General features: G+C 52.3%; 1 protein-coding gene across 1 annotated transcript; it reads left to right on the top strand.

Moving 5' to 3' along the window:
* The first annotated feature begins 7,272 nt into the window (after window positions 1–7,272).
* Window positions 7,273–12,335, top strand: SHISA2 (shisa family member 2). Its single transcript, XM_035542802.2, has 2 exons — window positions 7,273–7,579; window positions 9,476–12,335. Exons 1-2 carry the CDS (start codon window positions 7,273–7,275, stop codon window positions 10,027–10,029), a joined length of 861 nt encoding a protein of 286 aa, XP_035398695.1. The 3' UTR covers window positions 10,030–12,335.
* The last annotated feature ends 676 nt before the right edge of the window (window positions 12,336–13,011 follow it).

Below are 13,011 nucleotides of genomic sequence, written 5' to 3'. Positions count from 1 at the left end.
TAACATGACTATTTTGAACCCTACTCGTTTTTACTTACATTTAAAAAATGGTATAAAGCGCAGGAATACAGACTGTGACCTCTTTTTCCTCTTTGACACCAGCATCAAAGAGGAAAATTCTTTCTGGTTTTTTCCCCCCAGTCCTCTACTCACTTGTTAATAGTAGGAGTAATCCAAAATCTGTTATGTCAGCTCAGACCTGGTATTGGCTCTAATACCTGGAATGTCTCTGCAGAAGATAAAGAGAAGTAACTTACAGGTTTTTTGTGAGAAATTGAGTACCCATATAGGAAAATCAGTCCATGTTGTAGAATGTAAATCCATTACGCAGTCTAAAAGTTTGTTTTCCTAAAAACTCACAAATTTATAAGGAAAAAACTGGCAGTGAACAAAATAGTTCACCAGTAAGTTATGCAGTTTTAACTGCTCGGATTGTGCTGTCTAGCTGTTTCTATCTTCCCTTCTCCATTCCCTTTTAAACGTGTATCTCTGGACACTGCCAGTTGCAAGTATCATGGCAGTAGATCTGCACAACCCCTGGTGAAAATCCCCGGCTGGGCTTGGGGAGGGGAGCAAGACCCAGGTGCTGCCTGCAGCAGTTCTGTGCTGCCTCACCCTGGAGCTTCAGCCCAGCCGTGGCACGCGGTCTCCCACCTAACAGACAGGTATGTTGCTGAAAGGAGGATGGAGGTGGTGAGGGGGGAGATGAGGGGGTGTGGAGCACAGGCTTCCTACTGCTGATGGGACAACTGGTGTTAATTCACTTTGGGATCGCCTCTTCTGAACTCAGCGTTGAATACTTGCATGCTGGTATCTTTGTAGTCCCAACTCAACTGAATCTGTAACACAAATTTTGGTATTGGTTTAATGTGTAGTAGGTAGAAATAGATGATTGTAGAAGCTTCATTTTCTAGGTGGGAAAAAAAAAACAAACCACCATCACCAAAAAAAAAAGAAAAGAAAACTTGTATCGGGATTCCAACAGCTCTGTTAGTGAACGCTGCTTTCACCAGGTGGCAGGAGACAACCACTTTTACACTTCTACTACGAAGCCCTCACAGGCACCGTTGTGCACCTTTTGCTTCCAGGTCATTCACATTTTCTTGCACCTCTTTTCTAAGGCTGTAGGGTCTTATTAAACTTCACCAGCATTTGAACGATCCCTGTGACTCACCTGACTGTGTTGCTGTGGGGTTTATTACTTAATGCCTTTACTCAGCCTTGGGAATTTAATCTTCATGGCCCATCACTGCAGTTGTGCAGTGCCACGGTGAGGAAGCGAGAGTGCTGCTGAATCTAAAGCAATACCTAGCTTTTTCCAAAAACTAGTTCGTCTTTTGCTTCCTTACCTTTTAGAAGTAAGGCAATTTTAGCTTACTCTAAACAGCTTATGGTTAAGTTTAGAAGCTTCTGAAAAAATCTGGGAAAGCTTTTGGGTTGATTTTATGTCTGTTTGGGTATAGATTTGCCCTTACTAGGATATCAGGTCAAGTCTGCTGAATGCTTGCATGGAAAACTTGGAATGCGTACTCCTGTCCTAACCAGGTCAATAGCTGAACCAGTGAAAGCTGTGTTTCTAGTTCGTTCAGTTAAGGTTCCAGACTGATGGATTTCCCTTTTTTGTCTCTTCAACACAGGCGTCACTGTACGGCGTGTACTTGGACAGCACAAGGACAGCAGCTTGCTAGACAGTAGTGTAATTGCTTCCAAAACCCCACGCTGATTAGAGGCTGGTATATGCCATGTGAGCAGTAAATACTGTGTTGGATCTGTGTATTTGATGTGGCGTGTGGTGCCAATGGGATGTGCTTCTGGGCTGATCATCCCAGGCACAAAAGCAAGCTAGGATGATGAGGTTTTGATTGGATACTGGTTGTACTAGTAGTAAAAAGGGCGAGAAGCACAGACTTGATAAAAAATCAAGTAGCAGTTTATTATCTGAAACTTAATTCTGAACAGTAATCTGGTATGCTTAGTAAGAGAAGTTCTTACAAGGAAAAAGTGACAGGCAGCTTGAACAGACTTGTGTTTAGGTGAAACCTTGCGGGGAGGCACAAACTACATACAGTTGGGTAGCTAAAGCTAATCTGCTAACTCCATGGTTAGGTACCTATGTAGAAGCTAATCCAAACTGCAAACATCAAAAATCTCGAATCCTGTTAACAACGATAGCATTTCTTGGTTGTCTGGACTTCGCATTCAGACCAGACAAAACTAGCAGAAGTGACAGCAGAAAGATGGTGCTAGCGTTAATGCTATGTAAAAGTCTCTTAGCAATGTGCATCATGTCACTTTCAAATAGGAAAATGTTCTTTTTAGTCTCATTTTGAGTGCTTCAGCCAGTGGCTGGCTGAAGGAGCTCACTGCCACGAAGGTCACCGCTGCTTACCCCTGTGGTAGTGGTGTACTGCTTAAATCCCACGAACAGCTTTGGGGGAGCAGGCAGGTGTTGGCGTGCCCCCAGCAGCTGAAGCAGGAGTGAGCTTTATCCCCAGGGAGGGTGAGACCTGCTTTGGCCATCAGCCGAGCTCACGCGGTACAGACCATGAGGGCAAAACTGCTTGCGTCAGCAGTACCAAAGTGAGGTTGATGCTGAAACTCTGTTGTAAGTCTGCTCTGAGTAAAAAGGGAAGGGTTTGAATGCTATTTGTGTTGGCTTTGGGTATGGTAATGCTCTGAGTGTGGGAGAGAAAAACCTAAGGGTTTTTCCTGTTTGTAGTGGTTGGTTATAGCAGTAATAATTCAATTAGGAAATGCACTCTCAATCTGAAGCCATGTGTATCAGCTTTTATCCTGCGACAGCAGTCTTGGGCCTGTGGTAAGTGGGAGCTCCAAAAATCCATGTGCTAAGACTCAGGGCGGGGAAGGTGACAGCTGTATTCACTATGGCCGAGGAGTCAGGCAGCACAAAGCCCCAAAGCCACGGTGAGACGGGCGCTGGGCTCAGCACTGAACCTGGGGGACATTTTCTGAGAAACAGCCTCCTCTGGAGTGTGTTGTGACATTTCCCTGGTGAGTTTGGGAGGTGTCCCCAAGCACTTACAGATGCCCACTCACCTCATTCCCTTATCTCCAGCAGTGGTGGGTTTTGGAGCCAGCCATGAGATAGGGGAGGTGTCCGCGTCGCCTGTAACAGCAGGGTGCCAATGTCCCATGTCATTGCTGTGTGCACAGGAACACCAAGCGCTGGGAGGAGAAGCCAAGTCCCTGCCACTGAAGGTGTTCCCACTCAGGCCCCCAGGGAGCACGTGAGCTTTGTGTCATTGCATCCTAGGTCTTTTTTTTTTTTTTTCTCTTCTACAGCCCTTGACTCTTTCTGCAAGATGTTTCTTGGATCGTCTTGTTCTAATTATTTTCCAGGAAATGAGAGCCAATAAAAGAAAGCCTTTCTGTTATGAATACTTGTATTTTAAAATGTAGATATAATTTCTGCTTAGGGAGCAAATTTAATAATAAAAAAAAAAAGTCCAGTCTGTTCAAGCAATACCACAATGAGAGTAGCAGTTTGGGCTTTCTAACTATGCTGATGGTGTTTAAATAATACCATAGGTATAGGTGTGTTGGTATAAAAGATAGCTAATTACCAGGCAAGAAGGGAAGGAAGCCCTGCTAATTAAGCTCATATATTCTGGCAACTATCCTAATCCCAGGAATTACATCAGCATCACCTGGCAGCAAGAGCTGTGCTCTTAACCACGCTGGTTCTTGGTCCAAAATCTGTTGCTGCGGCATTTCAGTGATGCTTCCCTTCCCACTAACTTCGCATGGGGGCAGCAAGGCACTGCTTTATCGGCATGGGGATAGGGTTCTACTGAGCGGTGACTTTGCCAGGACAAATATACAGAGCGCAGGCATTTTTGACTCCACGGTGGTTTGTTTATAATTAAAAATAATAATATATATACTTGATAACTAAACCCCTACACCTTCAACTTGGCTTTCAGATGTGAATCAATCCCATTATTTTATATCGCCAGGAAGAGGAATCTCTGCTGACAAAGTGTTAAGCTGCGATGCTGCGTGTACAAATCTAGCAGTACAAATCTGTCTGCTGTGATAAGCATGTCCTGGCTGTTATATGCCGAGTGAGCTGAACATGAGAAACGTGGCAATTAATGCTAGTTTTGTGGCAATTAATGCTAGTTTTTCTCTGGGAGAAGAGAAGGAGGCGATTTCAGGTTCAGAGCTTTAACCCAGCAGCTGAAGTTGCGATGTTGTGGATGCAACTGCAGAACTGAGGAAATTCCTGAATGCAGATTTTGAAGGCTTCTGAGGAGGGTGCGAAGCTGTTTGACAGTAAGGATGTGAGGCAGATACACCAGCTAAACACGATGAGAAAGGTACGTAAATGTGCCTGCTCAGTGTCCAGGGCTGGGCAGTGGGAAGCTGTTAATCTCACTTGTACCAAAGTGGATAAAATCCACTTACTGTTTACTTAGAACGAAACAAAAAATCCCAAAGGGCCAGAGAAGGATGTGTCTATCAGCAGCCTGAAGTCCGCCTCCTCTGGGCTGAAAGGAAAACGGGACAGGAGCTGCTGCCATCGCTGTGCCCCCGTACCACAGAGGGAAGGCAGCAATTTGCAGAGCACGGGTCGGAAATGCGATAGGGGAAGCAAAACATCCCTGACAGCAGGAGCCGTTCACACGAGCAGCTTGCGGCAGCCCGGTGGGCCGCGTGGCGGGGTTGGCCTTCCCGTGGGCTCTGAAGGTTTCCAGCCAAAACAGAGCCGCAGAGCTCTGCCTTCCTGCCTCCGCCTTGGGAAATTTGTAAGGTGAAAACCCAAGGTGAGGGGGGGGTTGTTGTTAGCTACTCGTTGTTGTTACAGCTTCCCCTAATTGGTCCTCCCCCCTTTCTGCCCGCCTGCGCCACAGCGGCTCCGTGGGGCCTCGCTGCCACCAGAGTGGGGCCTCGGCCTCTGCCTGGCGTGTGGTGGTTCTCCCACTGGTGGTTGTCTTACACCGTCCCTATTTCTGATGTGGTTTTTTTTTCATGGTCCATTTACAATAGAAAAACTTCCTATGTGTAGGATTTCAGTAGCAGTAGAAAAGCAGCTAAAGTGCCATTGGTAAACAAGGAGAAGGCCGCTCAGGTGAGGGCACGTGGAGCCATTGTGGGTTGAGTCCTGAGTACCGCAGGCTATAGCGGTAAAAATGGCACAGGAAGTGCACAACTCCTTGTTTTCCTGGTGTGCACTGAAGGTTTTTCAGGGAACAGAGCAGGTCAGTTCTTCAGCTGGTTGCAAAATACAACTTGGTGTTTGCTCTCCTGTGATCCTGCGTTTGGTAAGAAAATTTGTGGTGAGCAGAAGGCCTTGGGAAGCTGTAACTGGTGGTAGTAAAATCTGGGAGAGTTTCAAAAAAATAAAGTTGGAGCAGGTAATAGAGACTTATGGATCAGCATTATCTCTAGGCTTTTGAGATCTTTGCCCTCTCTAACATACCCGTGATGTTTCGATTCCATCTGAAAGCTGCGAGATGCTCACTTTGATGGGAGCCTGTGAATTCAGTGCCTATGGGATGTGGGGCTCTAGCGAGGCATTTGGCTTACTTTGAAGTAGATTGAGTTAATGTGAAGTTGCTAGACACAGAAAAGTAAGTGGAAAAGTAGCGGAGCAGAAATGGCTGTTGCCGTACTTACGTATTTTCACTTTTTTTGTGTGTGGAAGAGCTTTAAACTTTAATAAGTCATACAGATGTTACCCAATCGACTTCAAAATACAGCTGGAAAAAAAATCTTTGCTAATTAGTCTATTGCTAAATGCATTCTAAAGCACTTCCCCAAGTGCCATGTTTTACCTTTCACAAAAGGACAATTATCTCTGGGTTTACGGAGACAAGTCGAGACACTCTGAGCTGGAATATATGAAATAGCTTTTGTGGACAATCTCTGCAAGGGATCTGGTGCTGGTATTTTGTTGTGATGGAGGCTCGTCGCTGGGAATACGTACGGGTGAGACAGCGAGGTACAAAGGAGAGTGGTGTCTGATACTCTGCTGTTGCTATTTAAAGGGATGACCTTACTGAGTATCAGGGGAAGCAACTCAGAAGGGCTGGGGAAGTAGTTTGCTTGCCACGTGTAATCAAAAAGCTGTTTTTCTTATTGTGAAAGCATCAGTTCAATCCAGGTTTAAGGAAAGCAATGTTGCTGGCTGATCTCTGCGTTAAGGCCCTGGTGCAGGTTTCAGGCAGACCCCCAGGCTCTCACCTGTCTGCAGGCAGCCGCCTTCCCACACAGCGCTCCAGGACTGGGGGTGATGGCTGGAACCAGCTGCTGCTTGCACCCCAAAACCTGGCGCTCCTTGCCCCGATACCACTGAAGCTGAAAGCTCAGGATCAGGACAGTGACATGGAGCATCTCAGACTTTGTCCTTCAACTCCATGCCTGTTTCATCATGTTCGTTGGCATTGCACCCACACCATGTCGATAACCAGCTGCTATGGCCAAGGCCGGCACCCTGGGCTTCTGACCACCTTGGGGCTGTGGTGGAGGGGGGAGAGCTGCCTCTACCTCCCCTCCTTGCACCAGGGGGCTTGGGCCAGGGGCTGCAGCTTGGCAAGGGTCAGGGATGGGCTGGGGCTCGCTGAAAGCATCAAGGGGACTGAGGGGCAGCTGCCCTGGGCAGGGGCATGCCCCCAGCTCTGCCCAACCTGCAGCCGGGACAGAGGGGCTGAAAAGGGCTGGAACCTTAAGAACAGATTTCAAAAGCGGGCCCAGTCTGGGGAGCCCCCCGTTTTCTGCCTTTTTATTGAAAAATAATAATAATAATAAAAAAAAAAACTACTTTCCACTTGCTCTCCCGTCTCGTAGGGGGGGCGGGGGCAGGTACCAGACGCAGCTCTTGAGGAGAGGACACACGCACACACCCCTCCCCGCCCCCCCCAGCCCCTCTGGGGGTCGCCTCTTTCAGGGTCCCGGGAGGGTGGTCCCGGGGGTCTCCCCCTCTCCCCACCGGGGGGGGGGAGCCGGGGGCCGGGTCCGCGCCGTCGGGGCGGGGGCCGGGGGCGGGCGCATGCGCGGGGGGTGGGGGGGGGCGGCGGCTGCGGGCGGCGATATAAGGGAGGGGCGCGGGGCCCCCCGCCCAGCGGCCGGCCCGGACGGGGCGCGCAGCGGCGGAGCGGAGCCATGGGGGCGGCGGGGACGGGGTAGCGCTGCCGTCCCCCCGCCCCGGCCGTCCCGGGGATGCGGCGCCGGGAGCCGCGGCCGGGGGCCGGGCGTCGCCGCCGCCCGGGCTCGGGGGGGCTGCGAGCGGCCGCCCCCTCGGTGTGCGCCATGCGGGGCGGGGGCTGCTGCCCGCTGCTGCTGGCGGCGCTGGGCTGGCTGCTGCCGGCGGGGGCGGCGGGCAGCGGGGAGTACTGCCACGGCTGGCTGGACGGGCAGGGCGGCTGGAGGGACGGCTTCCAGTGCCCCGAGCGCTTCGACGGCGGCGACGCCACCATCTGCTGCGGCAGCTGCGCCCTCCGCTACTGCTGCTCCAGCGCCGAGGCGCGGCTCGACCAGGGAGCCTGCGATAACGACCGGAGGCACGGAGCCGCCGAGCCCGGACGGCCCGGCAAGGACGGCCCCGACGGGGCGGCAGGTGAGGAGGCACCCCCGGGGAGCCGGGGGGGGTCCCCGTGCCGGGTCTCGGCGGCTCCGGGTGGCTGGGGGGCTGCCCCGGCTGGGGGGAGCTGCGAGCGGCCCCCCCCCGTCGCCGGTGCGCCCCGAGTAGGAACGGGGTGACAGGGCTGGTGAAGGAGCTGGGGGTCCCCCCGACCGCTCTGGAGGGTTGAAGTGGGAGAAATACCCGGGCTGTGCCCCCCCTCCACGCTGCTGTGGCTGGAGAGGCCGGCCCTGCCTTCTCCCAGAGCAGAAGAAGCCGCTCGCCAGCGGCCGGGAGCGGAGCGAGCTGCCGGTGCCGTGTGCGCATCGATCGCTGCTTAATTGCTCCCTCGGCCCCGGCCGTGCTCCCAATTAAACAGCGAAGAAAAAAACGAAACAGCCCATACGGGGGGGGGGGGGGGGGGGGGGGGGGGGGGTAGAAAAAAAGTGACATGACATTGCCGAGTGACTCGTGGCCGGTCCCCGCTCTAATTGTGTGCGTTCTCCGAGCTCGGGTACCGCTGGCTCAGACGGCTCCTTACGAGACTGAATTTCAAGGATAAACTTGAGTCTTTCTACTGCTGTTTAAAAAAAGCCTCAGTGGCTTTCCAGCACATTTGCTGCCATCCACACATGGTGAACACACCAGAAGTGTAGCCTGAAGTGATGTTATAATTAGGACAGATTTACTCTCGGAAAACTTGTGCGCTGCAGTCTGCAGCAAGTGTGTGCACCTGCCGAAGAGCCGCTGTCTCGCCGGGCGCAGAAGGAGACACAATCCTTTGCGAGGCCTTTGTGTAGGAAGTGTTAAAATTGCAGAAGAGAGGAGGGAAGAATGTGGCGTTTTGGCTGATAGCCCACTGCATGCATTCAGCTGTGCGAGGAGCTGCGCTGACTTCAGCGGGCCCGTCGCCCCCTTCACGGCTCTTGCACGAGATCTCGTGTGCTGAGAGGTGGCCCCGTCCCTTGACCCCATGCCTGGGGACCACCGTTAGTGGTGGTTTCATTAGAGCGGGTCAGGAGGAACCACACAGGGCTCTGCAGCCCTGCCTGCATCCCCACGCTGATGGGTTTTGATGGCCACGATGAAGCCCGGGCTCGTCTGGAGCACTTGAAAGCACTGAAGGGAGATCCCATCCCCTCATTACTCCTGGATGTGTTTGCACAGATTTGTCACCGTGGCACAGGGAACACCTTTTTACCTGCGAGCAGGTGACTGTGTGCGCCATCTGCCTTGGTGGGCTCCCTTCTGGAGCATCACCCACGCTGCCCACTCTCACCCCTTGCCCCCGGTGCCCCCTTGTCCCCTCTTCCAGCCTCACGAGGAGGGATGCTGCCTCTGTGCAGGTAGCAAAGCCCAGTCGCCCTGTGGTTTCTCCCTAGCCTAAGGACTGGAGCACAGAGCAGCCAGACAGTCATCCACAGGGCTGCCCCAAGGGGTGACAGCAGCCAGAGAGGGCTGGCGATGTGGAGGGATGCGATGCAGCGCCGGGGTCTGACCATCCCGTGATCCTGAGCAGGGGTTCTGGTCCCAAAGCATTTTGCTGTGGCGCTGCTCAAACTGGGCGCTCTCTTGCTTAATTTTTCTAGTCGGAGACAAAATCCAGTGAGATGCAGAGCAGTGGTTGGTACGGACCAGACCGACAGCAACAGGAGTGAGCCTTCCTCTGGGGAGGTGTGAGCTGAGGGTTTTGCTCCCTGCTAGTAACTTCTGAGATGCTTTGGAAGCTCCAGCCCTTGGTTTTAGCTGCCCTGTGTAAGCGTGCAGCTGAACGCTGAGCTTTTACCACCCAGTGCACAGAGCTGAGGTGGGCTTGGTGCCGGGGTGGGGGTGGAGGGGACCTCCTGCAGCTTGTCCGTGCTCCCAGCACCCACCTTCTCCTTGCCGTTGCAGTGCCCATCTACGTGCCGTTCCTCATCGTTGGATCCGTCTTCGTCGCCTTCATCATCCTGGGCTCGCTGGTGGCGGCGTGCTGCTGCAGGTGCCTGCGGCCCAAGCAGGAGCCCCAGCAGAGCCGCGCGCCCGGGGGCACCCGCCTGATGGAGACCATCCCCATGATCCCCAGCGCCAGCACCTCCCGCGGCTCCTCCTCCCGACAGTCCAGCACCGCCGCCAGCTCCAGCTCCAGCGCCAACTCGGGGGCCAGAGCCCCCCCGACCAGGTCGCAGACCAACTGCTGCTTGCCCGAGGGGACCATGAACAACGTCTACGTCAACATGCCGACCAACTTCTCGGTGCTCAACTGCCAGCAGGCCACCCAGATCGTGCCGCACCAGGGGCAGTACCTGCACCCGCCCTACGTGGGCTACGCCGTCCAGCACGACTCGGTGCCGCTCGCCCCCGTGGCCCCCTTCCTGGACGGTTTGCAGGGTGGCTACAGGCAGATCCAGTCCCCATTCCCGCACGCCGGCGGCGAGCAGAAGATGTACCCGGCCGTGACCGTGTAGCGCCGCCGTGTAACTGCCTCCCCCTCCCCGCCCGACAGGTTTTTCATATCCCAGCCGAACAGAGGAGAAATACTTCCTTGGAACGTAGCTCCCAGAACATCGCTTGTAAATAATTTTGAAAGGCTCATGCATGTCAGACAGTGTTTATAAACCATTTATTTTCATTGGGGTCCGCTGCCAGAAACTGTAGGATGATATCGCTGAATTAACATTTCCAGATACGCTTTCATTCCAGTGCACGATTTACAGTGGCGAAGGATTATGCTTAAAAAGCATATGCATTAGAGATCACTGTGCTTGCGAGATAAATGCCGGAGCCATTAAGTGCCCTTCAGGTATGACATGGTCAGAAATATTTGCCTAATTAATTCATAGAAAGAGTTTTGTTCCACTGTATGAGACCACAGTACTTAAGAAACCTCTTCTCTCTTCTCCTCTTCCAATTCCTTAGTGACATTTCCCTTTGCTTTACAGACAATCACCACTGAACCTGAGCAGGGCCTTCGCTCTGTGCTCGGTTCCTGGTACCAGCTCCCATGTTTTTTTGGGCCCTGGGCCCAGGGTGAGCTGCCACGCGGTGCTCAGTCTTGCAGAGAACAACTTTCCGTGTCCCTGGTATTTATGTAGGAACTTGGAGCAGATGAATTACTCGGCTCTTACTTCCAGCGCACTTGAAACCCTTCTTGATTTTATTTTGCCTCAAGATCAGGAACTGGTAGTGGTTTGCACAAACTCTTTTCTCTTTGCGGACTTCCTACTATGAACAGGGTGCGAGGTACTTGCTCCTCCAGCCACCAGCACAAATTTTCGACTCCGTGACCGCTGTTGGAGCTGAAGCAATGCTTACAGAGGAAGATTGTGCTGCGACTTCCAACACGCCTCATTTGACCTCGCCTCCCATGAAACATTCAACCTGTGTGCGCGGGCCTGATGGGCCCAGGCCCTGCCACGGGCTCGTGTTGGAGCCCACCCATGGGACCATGCGGAACAGCCTGCCCTGGTCCCACCAAGCCAGCAGGGACTTGCAGAGCTTGGAAATCCACCCTGGATTATTCTTGGGAGCAGAAATGTCCAGCGAGGTTTAAAAACCTGCATCGAGGATGAGGGAAAAGGCCCAAGCAACGCATGAAAGGCTGCACCTGCAGAGGGGGCATCGCAGTCGGCATCGTGTGTTTGTTCGGGTAAATGCCTCCCGAGTTTGGCCAGGCAGCAGCACACGGGAAATAATCAGACCGTGCTAATTGTAAAGTATCACCCCAGGCGTATTTAAATGAGCAAAACAGTCTTAAGGGCTGATTTTGTCTCTTGGAAAACTTGGTCTCTGCATTTCAGTCCGTTTGTTCTTCAGACTAAATGCTGCAGCTGTGTACTAAGGGCAAAACCCAAACCGGGCAATTGCTGTAAGCAGACCAGAGCTGGCAAAAGGTTTCTTGTTTCCGATACTGTATCAGTACGTAGCAATAACTGTGACACTACTATTTTTTGTATGTCTCTTTTAAAACCACGCGTTCGCGTGGAAGCGTTGCCAAATCCGATGGTTTACTTGTAAACACGCCACACACACACAGGCAGCCTACAGAAGGGAGAAATGTTTTTGACCACTGAAATAGGAAAATGAATAGGTAATTTATACCCGATCTGCTGTTATTGGCCGAGATCTCCCCATTCAGCGTGTGTGACCTTTACAAAAACGCCAGCTCGCAGGCCCGGCCTTCGCCTCCCGCTGCGCCGAGCGGCGCTGGGAGCAGTGGGCTGCAGGCCCCGTGGTGACAGTGACGGTGACAGTGATGGTGACAGTGCCAATACCGGTGCCAGCAGCTCGTCCAAGAGCTGGAGATACGCGCCCCATGGTGCCAAGGCGGTGGGCTGTCTCTGCCAGAAGACAAGCCCACCGATGGAGTGTCCCTGCCAGCCCCGAGCGCCATCAGCTGTGGCCGCTGCCCGCCGTGCTCCTTGCGCGTCCCCCGACAAGGACACCTGCTCTGACCCGTGATGTTCAGGTGAATCTTTGTATATTGTTTACTTGTTTTAATAAATAAATAAATAAATAAATATGAATAAGTTAAATTTAAGTCTGTAGAAATTAATTTACAGCTGAAGGAAAAGAAACCTGAGTTGTAATTAAAAGGAAGTTTGTGAGATGTGCTGTTTTTTTTTTTTTTTTTAATGTCATGTATAATAATGTAAAACCAATGTTAACATTTGATATAGCTTTTAAATCTCTGAAAGGGTGCTTGGTTTAAAGTGTTTCTTACAAATGAAGAAAAAAGCCCCCTTTGTTTCTTAATAAATACTTTATGGTGTGACTTTTTGTTTGCTTTGTTGCCGTCATTGTTTTGTTCAGTTAATGCCTTACTTGCCTCTGTTTACAAGAGCGTGTCTGACCAGCCCAGCAAAAGCAAAGTCTGGGTTTTCGGATGTGTTTTTAAAGAACAGCAACACCAACACCTACTACCTCTGTGGCTCAAAGCTGTGCCCCAGGGGGCTCTGTCTGCCCAGGGTGATGGTGCCATGGAGATGACAGGAGGAGCACCTAGCCCAAGGCCATGGCCAGATGACTGAGGCGTACCTCAAGCCAATGCTGTCCCTTTGGGGTTCAGGTCCTTGGTAGTGGCTTCTCCTGCCTGATGGGAGCCCTCAGCATTGTCGAGAGAAGCAGCACTGCCCAACGCTGCTTACAGAGAGGAGAGCGGGTTGGCAGTGAATGCATGGTGTCTGTAACACAAATTTTTTCACAAATTTAGATTTTTATTTGGCCTTCAGGAAAAGCTTGTCTCCTATAAGTGCCCTTATCCCTGTACCTGCTCCACTTGCATGCCTGTTTCACAGAGTCATAGGATGGCTGAGGTTGGAAGGAACCCCTGGAGGCCCCTGGTGCCACCCCTGCCCAAGCAGGGACACCCAGAGCAGGCTGCCCAGGACCACGTCCAGGCGGCTTCTGGAGATCCCCAAGGAGGAGACCCCACAGCCTCTCTGGGCAGC

This window comes from Cygnus atratus, chromosome 1 (assembly GCF_013377495.2).
Source record: "Cygnus atratus isolate AKBS03 ecotype Queensland, Australia chromosome 1, CAtr_DNAZoo_HiC_assembly, whole genome shotgun sequence".
In the NCBI taxonomy this organism is placed as follows: Eukaryota; Metazoa; Chordata; class Aves; order Anseriformes; family Anatidae; genus Cygnus; species Cygnus atratus.
This window is presented reverse-complemented; position numbering and strand designations above follow the sequence as displayed.